The sequence below is a fragment of the Kogia breviceps genome, chromosome X (genome assembly GCF_026419965.1).
Source record: "Kogia breviceps isolate mKogBre1 chromosome X, mKogBre1 haplotype 1, whole genome shotgun sequence".
Taxonomy (NCBI): Eukaryota; Metazoa; Chordata; class Mammalia; order Artiodactyla; family Physeteridae; genus Kogia; species Kogia breviceps.
The window spans coordinates 127,522,790-127,536,558 of record NC_081330.1 but is presented as its reverse complement, the minus strand read 5'-3'; the positions used below and the strand labels follow the sequence as shown (position 1 = coordinate 127,536,558).

At 46.9% G+C, this 13,769-nt stretch overlaps 1 protein-coding gene across 2 annotated transcripts in view; it reads left to right on the top strand.

Moving 5' to 3' along the window:
- The window catches only part of WWC3 (WWC family member 3), a 127,975-nt gene extending 116,601 nt beyond the window's left edge, over nt 1-11,374 (top strand). For both annotated transcript variants that reach the window (XM_059050094.2, XM_067022972.1), the window contains 5 exons: nt 2,643-2,807; nt 4,885-4,977; nt 6,757-6,984; nt 7,131-7,258; nt 8,636-11,374. In XM_059050094.2, the coding sequence (XP_058906077.1) occupies nt 2,643-2,807; nt 4,885-4,977; nt 6,757-6,984; nt 7,131-7,258; nt 8,636-8,702 (681 nt within the window). In that variant the 3' untranslated portion in view covers nt 8,703-11,374. The remainder of the gene's footprint in view (nt 1-2,642; nt 2,808-4,884; nt 4,978-6,756; nt 6,985-7,130; nt 7,259-8,635) is intronic.
- Nucleotides 11,375-13,769: the final 2,395 nt, after the last annotated feature.

The window sequence follows — 13,769 nt, the reverse complement described above, 5'->3', positions numbered from 1 at the left end:
CGGAACTAGAAGAAATAATCCAAAAACTGTATGGAAACACAAAAGACCCCGAATAGCCAAAACAACCTTGAGGAAGAAGAATAGAGCTGGAGGTATCATGCTCCCTGATTTCAAACTGTACTACAAACTACAGTAATCAAAGCAGCATGCTACTGGCACCAAAAAAGACACATGGGTCAATGGAACAGAGTAGAGAGCCCAGAAATAAACCCACACTTATATAATCAACTAATCTATGATGAAGGACGCAAGAAAATACAGAGGGGCGGGGCTTCCCTGGTGGCGCAGTGGTTGAGAATCCGCCTGCCGATGCAGGAGACACGGGTTCGTGCCCTGGTCCGGGAGGATCCCACATGCCGCGGAGCAACTAAGCCCGTGAGCCATGGCCGCTGGGCCTGCGCGTCCGGAGCCTGTGCTCCGCAACGGGAGAGGCCACAACAGTGAGAGGCCTGCATACCGCAAAAAAAAAAAAAAAAGAAAATACAGAGGGGAAAAGACAGCCTCTTCAACAAATGGTGTTGGGAAAACTGGACAGCTACATACAAAAGAATCAAACTGGACTACTTTCCCATTCAATTTTAAAATGTTTAAAGACTTAAATGGAAGATCTGAAACCATAAAACTCCTAGAAGAAAGCATGGGCTGGTATGCTCTTGGACATCAGTCTTAGCAGTGTATTTTAGGATATCTCCCCTCAGGCACGGGAAGCAAACAAACAAACAAAAAACAAATGAGACTTTATCAAATTAAAACGCTATTGCACAGTGAAGGAAACTATTAATAAAACAGAAATGCAGCCTGCTGAATGGGAGAAGATAGTTGCAAACGTTATATCCGACGAGGGGTTAATATCCAAAATATACAGAGAACTCAGATAACTCAACATCAAAAAAAACAACCAACCTGATTAAAAACTAGGCAGAGGACTTGAATAGACATTTTTCCAAAGAAGACTTTCAGATTGTCAACAGACACATGAAAAGATGCTTAGTGTCACTAATCATCAGGGAAATGCAAATCAGAACCACAATGAGGTATCACCTCATACTTGTTAGGATGGCTATCATCAAAAAGACAACAAATAACAAACATTGGAGAGGATGTAGAGAAAAGGGAACCCTTGTGCACTGTTGGTGGGAATGTAAATTGGTGTCACCACTGTGGAAAACAGTAAGCAGGTTCTTCAAAAAGTTAAAAGTTGAACTACCACACCGTGTTGCAGTTCCACTTCTGGGTATTTTTCTGAAGAAAGCAAAAACGCTAGTTAGAAAAGATATATGCACCCCTATACTTATTACGGCATTATTTACAATAGCCAAGATGTGGAAACAACCTAAGTGTCCGTTGTCAATAGATGAATGGGTAAAGAAGATGGGGTATATATGTGTGTATATATGTATACACACAGACACACATATATATACATACATATGTATATACATAATATGCAGTGAAATACTGGCCATAAAGAGGGAAATCTTGCCATTTACAATAGCGCAGATGGACCTGGAGGGTATTAGGCTAAATAAGTTGGAGAAAGAGAAATACTGCATGATTTTGCTTATATGTAGAATTAAAAACAAAATGAAACAAATGAACAACCATAACAAAACAGAAACAGACTCATAGATGCAGAGAACAAACTGGTGGTTGCCGGGGGGTTGAGGGGGTGGGGATGAGGGAAATAAATGATGGAGGTACAAACTTCCAGTTATAAAATAAGTAAGTCACGGGGATGTAATGTACAGCATAGGGTATAAGGTCAGTAATATTGTGTTAACTCTGTATGGTGACAGACGGTAACTAGACTTATCACGGTGATCGTTTTGTAAGGCATTAAAACATGGAATCAGTATGTTGAATACCTGAAGCTAATATAACATAGTAAGTCAATTATGCTTCAATAAAAATTAATGAATGAATGGCTCATACAGCATGTGGCCTCTTGTGACTGGCCTTTCACTCAGCCTAATGTTTTCAAGGTACATCAGATTGTAGTATCTACCAGCACTTCCCTCCTTCTCATCGCTGGCATGAGTATGCCAGGTTTTGTTTATCTACTCATCCGCCCGTGATGTTTGGACTCCTTCCACCTTTTGGCTGTTTGAATAAGGCTGCTATGAACTTTGCTGTGCAAGTATTTGTTTGAACACCTGTTTTCAGGTCTTTTTGGTATACGCCTGGGAGTGGAATTGCTGGGTCTGACTTCGGCTCTTAGCAGGCTGTCCCTGGCGCTGTGTTGGGAAGGGTTTGCGGGGAGGCGTGGAGCGCAGGAGACGGGTGAGAAGCCTCCTGCGCTCGTCAGGCACAAGACGATGGTGACCCAGATGGGGGGTTGGTGATAGGAGGTCAAAACATGCTTAATCTCAAACACAGAGCCAACAGGATTTAATCTTGGACCAGATACAGGGTGTATGGAAGAGAGCTGGGTCCAGAATGACGCGAACACTTTTTTTTGCTGGAGCAAATGGGAAAGTAGAGATCGTTGGCAGAGGGAGTATATCAGAAATCCCATTTTGCACACGTTACGTGTGAAATGCCAATTAGACCCCCAGTGGAGATGGCAGGGTGGTTTGGTGACTCCACTAATTTAATGCTTGTGTTGTAGCAAGAGTCGTGGTAAACAATAAATTACTATCTAGGTTGATAAGGAAACGAACACAGAAGATCTCTTCCCAGAAGAGGTGGCGAGTCTGCCGAAGGAGAGGCCCGGCCGCAGGGCCCGCGGCTCGCCCTTCACGCGGAGCAGCACCATTGTCCGCTCCCAGACTTTCTCGCCCGGAGCACGAAGCCAGTACGTTTGCAGAGTAAGTCAGGAGTCCTTTGCCACCCGCCGGGAAGGAGTCTTCATCGGTCGCGGGCGGGGCGGGGCGGCAGAGGGTTGGCGCTCCCGGCTGACCCTCACCTGCGCTCAGGGTTGAGAACTCTGAGACAGGTGGAGGGGGGAGACCCCACCTGCTGTGGTCCGTGGAGACAGGACAGCAGGTTGGAGGCTGGCCGGCCGTGGCCGTGTGACCGTGAGGGCACGGACTAGCAGAGACGAGGCGCTGTCGAGGGTGAAGTGCTCACGACGCAGCCGCCTGGGGGCGCCGTTTGGCTCGAGGAGAGCTTTGACCCTCCCGCGCCTCTGACGGGGCTCGTTGGAGAAAGCCTCTTCCCCTGAGAAAGCGGCTACCAAGGAGCCGCTGCATTAGGGCAAAGCCAGAGTTTGATCACAGGAGAGAGACAGACCCTCAGGCCTACGTGGGAGACACTGAGGGGTCCCCAGGCCCACCCTCAGGCTCAGAAATCGGCTAGGACTCACGGAACTCAGAAAAGCCGTCCTATCCACGATGGTGGTGCGCCGCAGGGAAGGGGTGCAGACCTAGGCGCAGAGGGAAGAGGCGTCGGGCAGCGCTCCGGAGGGACCGGGCGGGGCCTCCAGCCCTTCTCCCGCAGTGGAGCTGCGCGGGAGCTCTCGCCTCTCGGAGCAGTGGCCGCGTGCCCGGAGCACAGCCGACCAGGGACGCTCCCCCGAGGCTCGGTGCCCGGGGGTTTTGTGGGGGTCGTCACGAGGCACAGCTGGTGGCCGGCGTGGCTGACCTTCATCTCCAGCCCCTCCAGGGTCAAGCTGGTGGCCCCGGGCCCCCCCTCACATGGTCAGCAGAGACTGTGTGGCCGGGCCAAGGTCCCCAGGTAAACAGAGACACTTAGAACGTTCTAGGGAGTTACAGGTCACTGCCCAGGAGCAGAGCAGGGAGCCCACCTCTTTGGGGGAGGGAATCCTTTACTCACAGGAGGGAGCAACAGGGGCTGTGGCCCGGGTGGCCGCGTCTGCGAGGCCTGCAGCTCCTCTCCCCACGCGGTGAGGTGTCCCGGTCGCGCTGCCCCGGGCAGCCCAGGGTCAGGCGGGGCACTCGCGCCCCGTCAGGCTGCGGCCCTGTGGGGCCTGATGCTTCATCACGCGGCTGGAGGTGCCCGATCGAAGGCCATCCTTCCTTATCCTAGACTCCTGCCGAACCCCTGTGGAGCAGCCTCCAGCCTGCTTGCTGAGGAGGACAGGGTGGTGAAGGAGGAAGCCCTTCACCTCCCCAGAGACAGGCCTCCAGCCCCTGCACTGCGCTTTGCGCCCTGCACAAAGGCACGCACTGACCGGCGATGCTGCTAGAGGCCTCTTTGTTTTTATATATGTTTGTAATGATTGGGAGGCATGTAAGTGCAGTGCTGCGACATTTCCTGATATCTGGGGTTCATTGGCATGGAAAGTAAGGCGGTGAAGGCCAGGACTTTGCTTTCACACAGATATATGTTGATCCTGAAATGAAAACCTGCTGCCAAATGAAATACGTAACGTCTTGGCTCCCGTGAAGTCGGCATTATTTATTTTTCTTTTTAAAGACAGGCCTTTTCCCTTGATGGGTGGGGTGGGTGTTAGTGGTGTGGGTTTGTCTTCCTGCCAGGAACGAGGCTCTTTTCTGGAACACTAGTCTTCCCAGCTCTTGCCAAAGCTAGAAGCACAGCAAATGAGAATGATCGACAAAAAGTGAAAAGTGCTGAGGAGAGTGCGGGTTTTCACGAGTGTCACACCATATCAAGTGGCAGTTGGCATTGATAGGACTGAAATTGTGTTGCTCGATTAGCCTGGAAAACCTCAGCTGGTTCGGTTGATGGACCTGAAGGAGGGGTGGGGCTGGGGGTTGGTCTGCTTATTTGGTTTGTCTTTGTTTGGCTTGAAACTCGTGTGTAGGGTTTTCTTGTAAGCAAAACCCAAGGTCTTGGTAAAAGCTCTAAACCTCGTAACTGTTTGAGTACCTGCTCAAGAAACAAAATCCAGTTCAGAGTACACAGAGAATGGATGTTGAATTCTTGAGGAAAGGTTTCTGAACCTCAATCTTTTTGGTGTAGCTTTATCGTAGTGACAGCGACAGTTCAACGCTGCCCCGGAAGTCCCCCTTTGTCCGAAACACTTTGGAAAGACGAACCCTTCGCTATAAGCAGGTATGCGCCACGTAGACTCATATGCCGTCTATATGTACCCTGGGAGTTATTTCTACAAACCTGAAGAGGTAATATTTTAGGTAAGATTAATTGAAAGGTAATATATTTATTTCCTTGTTTACTTAGGTATAAGTTTTAAAAGTGTATATAATGTCAGTATGTTACCAATGTTTGTTAATTTTCTAAGCTAATGTCATAATCTAAGATAATACATGATCTTTACATTTTAAAATATAATAAATTAATAAACAGCCATTCTGTATAAGAGATTCTTCTTTCTTTTTTGACAAGGGAGTATATACAGTTTAGAAAATTTGAGTCTTTCAACATGGAGCATTCTCCTACATAGGACTGTTCTGCAGTTTTCTTTTATATACACCGAATGTTTTCTCCCCATCATGCCAGTTTACACAGTTTTGCTACTTGTAATTTGTAAGGTAGTGGTTCCCTGACTTTCCCGGGCAAGAATTCTTTAAAAGAAAAAAAAATTCCCGGATCTCCTTGTGGTGGTTGTATTTAGAGTAGCCACTGACTGAGAATGATAAGAAAATACATAACTCAGCAACAGAAGTATTTCTCAGCAGCCATGCTGTTGGCATTTTGGCCTAGGTCTGTCTTTGTTGGGGGCTGTCCTGTGCACTGTGGGCCGTTGAGCTGCATCCCTGGCCTTGACCCACTAGTTGCCAGTATCACCCCCTCCCCCAGTTGTGACAGCCAAAAATGTCCCCTGAGGGCCCAAGTCACTCCTGGTTGGGAACCAGTGAGCTCTGGTATGAATTCAGCAGAGCTTTTAAACGAGTTTGTGTTTATTAAGTCACTTACATTTGCATTTAACTTCTGTATGTGTGCAAAATAGTGTTATGGGTGTGTAAAACGCATACAGTTATTCAGTCCTCCCGACAGGCTCGTGGATTTGTGATTTTGTGGCACTAACCGCCTTCCCCGGCGTGGTTAGCCATGGCGCGGGAAGTACCGCTCTCAGCCCCGTGTACAAAATTCTATTCTCGTCTTAGAACTTTCTTGAAAACAGGAGACTTGCTTACTTCAGGCGTATATGGGAAGGAACGTTTTTTGTCGCTCTTGTTTGGCCTCGCTGCGCGGCTTGCAGTTGTAGTTCTCCGACCAGGGATCGAACTTGCACCCCAGCATTGGAGGTGGGGAGTCCTAACCGTTGGACTACCAGGGAATTCCCTGGGGAGGACCGTTTTTGACAGCTTGTGTGTGTTTAACCAGAAAGCCCTCAATGTGGTTTCTAACGTGCTTTTTTCCCGTTATACAGTAGATCATTAGGATTTTGCCATGTCGGTACATTTTTCATCTTTTTACAATAGCTGCGTTTTCTGCTGGCCTTATAATGTATTTGATCACTCTTCTCTTGTTAGGTATTTAGGATTTTTTCTGTCATAAACCTTTGGCACATCATCAGCTGTGCCTTTCAGATGCAAGTCAAATGAAATTTCACAACCAAAGAAAACACAACATTTTGTGGCTCTTGCTTATATTGTCAAGTAGCGCTTGAGAAAGATGACGCCCTCCTGCCCCGTGTGAGAGGGTGTTTCCCTGCGCTTTAGCCAAAGCCTAGGTCGTCATTACAGCGGACAGTTTGCTGTCACTGGCTCGTCACCGGAGTGGAGGTTTGAACCCGTGTCGCCCACATCCGTGTTGTGTTGGCGTCGGGCCACGCTGCGGGTGTCTCCCTCCAGTGGGTCGGTCTCTCGGGGAAGAAGCTGCAGGCAGGGCGCGGGCGGGGTGGGCGCGCTCACGGCCGCGGTCTCGCAGCCCTGCAGGTCCTCCCTGGCGGCGCTGGCGGCGCGCACGTCCCTGGACCTGGAGCTGGACCTCCAGGCGTCGCGGACGCGGCAGCGGCAGCTGAACGAGGAGCTGTGCGCCCTGCGCGAGCTGCGCCAGCGCCTGGAGGACGCCCAGCTCCGCGGCCACGCCGAGCCCCCGGCCTGGCTGCTGCGCGACGAGCGCTTCCGGAGCCTGTTGCGGGAGGCCGAGAGGCAGGTGAGTCCCCGGCCCGCCAACCGGGGGAGGGGGCGGGCGGGCGGGCCTTTCTCCCCTCCCGGTACCCGGAGCTGGCAGGGGCTTCCATCGCTCTTCCTTAAAACTGGAAGCAAACCCGTCTGGTTCACCCCGCGTTGCTGTTCCAGACGAGACAGACCAAACTTGACTTCCATCAAGAACAGGCAGCCGAGAAGATGCTGAAGAAGGCCTCCAAAGGGGTGTGCCAGCTGCGCGGGCAGAGCCTCAAAGAGCCCATCCAGGTGCAGGCGTTCAGGTGGGGGGAAGCCCAGGCCTCACTCTCCCGCTTGCTTTTTACTGTCATACCTTTGTCATTTAAAGAGTAAAGTAAACATGGAGAAAGACCCACAGGAAGTCGAGGACAAAGCAGGAATCTCCCCTGCTGTTAGCAGTGTGCGGAGTTTCTTCCGATCTCTTTTTCTAAACACTTTTTTTCATGCTCCTTGTAATTACGGTGTGGGTTCGAGTTTGCATTTAGCGCTTTTTAAATTAAAATACCCCATGTTGCCACATCATCTGTTATCTTTTTTGGCTGTAATGTCTCATCTAACAGATATAATTTACCTATTTTATACCCTGCTTCTTTCCAAATGTTTGCTCTTGTGAACAGCACCGTGATCTACATATAGATGCATATGTGTATCACCTTTGCCTTTTTAGTTAACTTTTGATTGAAGCATAATAGACATACAGGAAATATTTCAGTGAATTGTCATAAACCCTACATGGCAAGAATCAAATGTTATCAGCACCCCCAGATTTCCCACACCAGAATAACCACCATCTTGAATGTGAATAGCGTAGATTAACTTTCCCGGTTTTTATTTTTTATATGAGGAAAATCACCCAGTTAATCTATTTTCTTTTGTGTCTGGCTTTTTAAAAAATTGAGGTGAAATTCACGAAGCATAAGATTAACCGTTTTAAAGTGAACAGTTCCACGGCATTTAGTAGTCACAATCTCTGTTCAGTTCCAGAACATTTCCGTCACCCCTAAAGGAAACCCTGTCCCCCCGTTAAGCAGTCACTCCCCCGTGCCAAACTTTTGTCAGCTCTTGGCAGCCACCATTCTCCTTTCCCTCTCTGTGGGTTTGCCTGTTCTGGACCTTTCATATAAGAGGAGTCATACAGTATGTGGTCTTTTGTGTTTGGCTTCTTCACTTAGTATAGTATTTTTAAGGTTCATCAATGTTGTAGCATGAACCAGTGCAGTGTTCCTTTTTAGGGCTAAATAATATGTGCCTGATCTCTGGCCTTAATTTTTTTATACCCTGAATTTTTACCTCCCCATCGTAAAAGAGTATAAAACACTATAGCTGTCTTCCTTCAACTATGATTTAGAACTCCTTGTACAGTTTTTCATTTATTCATAAAGAAAATATTTGCTGAGCATCTACGTTATACCAGGCACTGGAGACAAACCCTTGCCTTCATGGGGCTTTGTAACTTCGATTAAAATTTAGAGAGGGGGCCGGGGCAAGAAACTTTAGAGAATCTGTATACAGCTGTGCTGCTGGGGATTGAAATTCAGTGTGTTCTCTGAGTAAGAAAAGCTGTCATTGATGGCAGAGCCCCTTGCCACCTTTCACTGCGTTTGTATCAGCCTCTAACCTGTAATTCTTTCCAATCGCAGGGAGAAGATAGCATTTTTTACAAGACCAAGGATTAACGTACCTCCTCTGCCCGCCGACGATGTTTGATGTAGTGCTTTGTACACATGAAGTATTTATCTGCCTGTTTTATTTTCATGAAGTTCTTAGACTAGCTAAATTTGTCTTTAAAATATTTGTGCAAAGCTATTAATATACACATTTTGTAAAAAAATAAATAAAAACAAAACACATATATCTATACATATATATTTTATAATAGTGACGGCAACAGGGCTTGGTTTTTCCTTGTTGTGAAATTGACATCTCTGAAGACAGGTTATTTTATAAGAGATCAATTATCATGTTAAGAGTGTACAGTTTTTACGCTGTGTTATTTGACTTAAAGGCTGGAAGACAGAAACGAAGTGAGTTCAGGCAAATTCACTGTATTGTAATTTATTTATAGTACTTTTTTTTTCCTTGAAGGAAAATACTGACTTTAAGATGTATTTTAAGGCTGAAATTTAGTTCTTCAGTATTTGTCATGCGGTAGAATGGAACTTGGGGGCCGGTTTTGTGTCTGACATCGGAAATGCAAACACTATGTGCCGAACTCGTCACTCGTGCCGTTTCTCCTGTGTGCATTTATCATGTATATTGTCCACTCTCGCACCGTTTGTGTTCTGTTATGATGCCACCTTAGGGGCCCAGTCCTGAGTCAGCGCGGGGTGCGCGTTGCGGAGCTCGGTCTCCCGCGCGGGCTGGGCACCCGTAGCCCCTGGTTTCCGTGCACCTTTCCGTGCCCACCCCGGGTCTGAGGCCGGTCACGGAGACCCCCCGCAGCCACACAGCCCACCCTCACCCGGCCTCGGCAGCCCCGCCTGCCTTTCCAGTCCGCCCCGTCTGATCCTGACCGACAAGGAGGGCGGTGGTGGAGCTTCTGCTCTGCTGCTCTGCCCTGCAGGAAAGCGAAAAGAGAAGAAGGAAGGTGCGTTTTCACCGCGTCACTGGATCCGCTGCTGGATAGAGCAGTCATGACATGGACACGATAAGCTTTGAAGGCGCTTTTTTTGAGGAAGCCAGCTTCCGTGGGAACTACAGCTGCCCGGCGAGTCACTCGCAGGAGAGCCTGTGCTTTCGATCAGAGGGCCCCCGCCCTATACTGGAGTCTTCCCAACATTTCTTAAGAAATCTTAGAACTAGCTCATGAGGAAAAAATTCTTCACGTAATGAAACTATACCATCCTTTTAAAATGCCAGGTGGTATAGTTTGCCTAATACGTATTTATTATACATGAGATGCAGTGTCCTTCATGAGGCCTCGGAGAGGTAAACGAGGGGAGTCACACAAAATGCCCAAGAAAACGGAACCCTCCTACTGGGTCTTGGAGCTTCTCCCTCGAAAGTGCCCCTCCCCCCTGAATCGGCAGCATCTCTTCTCATTCGTCTGTAAGCACTCCCTTGTATAACCCACCTTCCTTTTCACATTTATTAAAAATGAATTTTGTAAGAGCATTTCATTGACGTGTGACCTGTCACGGACAGTGAAGTTGTCAGTGGTGGTAAGGCTGCAAACTGTGCTTTTTCACATTTGTCACTTCTTGCTATGTATTTCTGCCTCCTGTCTTGGGGTTTTTTTTTCTTTTCTCTTTTGCTAATTTCCCTGCATACATACCCACAACAGAGGTAGAGAGACAAAACACATGAGTACTTGCCAGAAGTGTCCCCCAGGAGACAGCGCTGCTGCACGGGTCAGGTTGGTGGCAGGCCCTCTCTGTCCCCAGCTGTTGAAACTTCAGACTGATGGATTGGCTGCCGCTGGACTCTGGGGTGTGTAGAGAGCTAGTCATACGCGTCTGAGGTGCAGGGCTCCCCAGACGTGGGAGAGCCCCGGCCGCGTTGCCTGGCCTCTGTTCAGACAGTGCCACTTGAAGCTCTAAGTGGGTGGAAGGGTTGAGGTCGCTTTCGTGCTATAACCCCTACAAAGGAGCAACGTGGGGAAACCCACTGTGCCAATACAGAAAGCCCGCAAGGGTTTTCAAATGCCACTGCCCAGTAGATAGGGGTTTCTGTTTGGAATGCTTCCCCACCCCAGAGTTTAAAAAAAAAGAAAGAAAAATCCCTCCTTTGCCCCACCAGAAACAAATGCAGCCCCAGCTTTGGTGTCAGTTCAAGGAGTGCTGTATTTTGCGCCTTTCCCCTGTGCTGCTCCGCCTCCCTCCCGCGTCTGTCTGCTTTCGCACCTGAATGGGACCATAGTCAGAAAGGAAGGAAAAGCCAGGCCAATGAAGGACGGGGAGGTGACGGGTCCGTGCTGCTCGCAGGCTGTGCTGGAAGTGGCACGTGGACAGCGACAGAGGCCAGCGCAGGAGGCAGGGCACGAGGCACCCTCACTGGCTTCTCTTTTGTGATTTGATGGTGCAGCTTCCGACTACTTAAGACTGCCCCCCCCCCCGGAAGATAGCCCACGTGTCCGAAAAGTGAAGTCCTGTCGTCTTAAGGGGTATTTTCTTATGTTTAAGTTTGCCCATAATCGTGCCTTGGACAATCCAAAGTCTGCCACCAGGGTCCTTTAGAAACAGTGTGATGAGTAAAAGGGAATTCGGTCTTCACTTCATCTGGTCACGTAATTGTCACCACCGAAATAAGTAACCTTCTGTTGTGGGAATAAATTATAATCAGTATTCATCTCTATTTTTGTCACTGTTTTAATTGTGTCATTTGTATTGTTTGAAAGTATTTCTTCTACAGAATTAAACTAACCTGCCTTAAGAACAGAATGGAAATGTGTGTGATTTTTTAAAAAAATGTTAATTAGAGACGTAAATATATTAAAATGTGTATAATTTTTTTCAACATAAAAATAGAGGTATGAAAATAGAATAGTACGATGAAGACACATGCAGCCCTCTCCCCTACGCCTTCAACCTGGATCATTCTTGGCCCATCTTGCTTGGTCTGCACCTCCGCCAGCCCCCACTTCCCGTGTTCTGAAGCAAATCCCATACACCTTTCTGGCTGAGCTGGACACATTTCAGTACATACGGCTAAGAGAGAAAGACACACAGTATCCTTATCACATCATAACATTTAATAACTCCTCAGTGACATTCATCATCCATGGTTCACCTTTTCACTTGCCTCAAGGTCATTCATTTTTTTTTAAACTGAACAGAATCCAAATATCTGTTTATTGGGATTTTTTTTTTAAGTCTGTGGTTTTTTGGGGGGAGGGGGAGCTTTCTTGAGATAGAATTCACGTACCATACAATTCACCCTTTTAAAGCATGTAATTCACCAGTTTCTAGTATATTCGGAGTTTAGTACGTTCGTAGCGCAAATGCTACAGTCAGTTGTAGAACTTTTTCCTCACCCTAAAAAGAAACCCTGTGCCCGTTAACCGTCACCCCCATTTCTCCCCCTCTCCCCCCGCCCCTGGTAACTGCTAATCTTTCTCTCTCTGTGGATTTGCCTATTTTGGATGTTTCCTGGAAATAGAATCACGTGCTACGTGTGTTGGCTTTGCTCGCTCAGCATCATGTCTTCTGGGCTCATCCACATTGTAGCCTGTGTCAGGACTTCCACTCCTTTTTATTGCTGAGTAATATTCCTTTGTGTAGATAGACCACATTGTGTTTTGTTTCGGCAGTTAATGGCCATTTGGGTTGTTTCCACTTTTTGGCTGATAGGGATAATGTTGCTGTGTACATTTGTGTACAAGTTTTTGTGTGGACATAGGTCTTTATTTCTCTTGGGTCTATACATAAGAGTAGAATTTCTAGATCATATGGTACTGCTATGTTTAACCATTTGAAGAACTGCCAGACTATTTTCCAAAGCAGCTGCCCATTTTATATTCCTACCAGCAGTGTACAAGGGCTTCAGTTTCTCCACTTCCTGGCCAACACTTGACATTTTGATCAGAGCCATCTTCATAGGTGCATAGTGGCATCTCAGTGCAGTTGTGTCTGTTTTTAATTCACAGGATCCATCCCCCCTACCACACACACACCTTTGTAATTTGTTGAAGAAACAAGATTGTGTGTTTTCTGATCTCCCACAGCCTGGACTTGGCTCATTGTATCCCTGGATGTAGTTTAACATGTTCCTCTGAACTTTATTTCCTAAAAATAAATGCTGAAAAAAAGCTGCTGTTGAACCTAAAAGCTGGATCAGATTCCAGTTCGGTTTTTCCCTTTCTTTTTGGGGGGCTGGGATGGGTGGCAAGACATACCTTCATCCATCAGGTGACTTACAATGTTTCTTTTTATAGGGTTTGCAACTATTGATAATCAATACATAGATCCATTAATTCACTAAGGGTTGCAAAATGATGATATTCTCTCAATTTTTAAAACATTACTGTTTACTTTGAAATGCCTTTATAAAAGAGAAACTTACTAGTCTATTTGATTATCCAGTGGTACAGTTTGTATGGGAAAAGCAAGATAAATGCTTGATTTTTTTCTTTATTGACCAGTTTTGAAAAATTGTTTCCCCAGCACTGTTACAGTGGTGACCAATTTGTTTCTGGTTTTTGGAAATTTTTTTTTTTTTTATTATCGTTACTATCAACACAAATGTAAATATGTTTGGTGTGCTTTAATCCATAGGAGTTGTTATCCTTATTAATGTTCAAATTCCCTGCTCTGTAGCCGGGGCAACCTCTACTTGTTGACTGCTGGGTCCTTTTTATATGTCTCCAGGAGTCTGAGATGGCTTCCTTGCTACTGAAACGGAGCGGGACCCTCCATAGCCTTCCCGGGGACAGACACTTGCCCAGGCCCCATGTTCCCTGCCCTCCTCTTGTGTGTAGAAAAGCTTTAGCATCCTAGACCTTCCCTGAGTTCCAAAAAGAAAAATTTAATAAGACAAGAAAAAAAAAACAGAAACAAAAGAAAATATTCAAGTAAGACTAATAACAGTTTAGCCATAAAACAAGGTCAAGGGCCTTTGGTTCTTCCTCAGAGGCTATAGATAAATACCCTGGGCCCTCCCCGTCGGTTGTCTGCAGGCACTGAAACCTCCACCAGGTGGAAGAAGTTAATTGCATGCTGGTCACATAGACCCCAGTCCAGTTGGAACCAGAAGGTTGACGATTGAGATTCCTGAAACATCACCCTGTTACCTCACCATCAACCAAAGAGAGAATTATGCATGAGCTAGCTGATCACA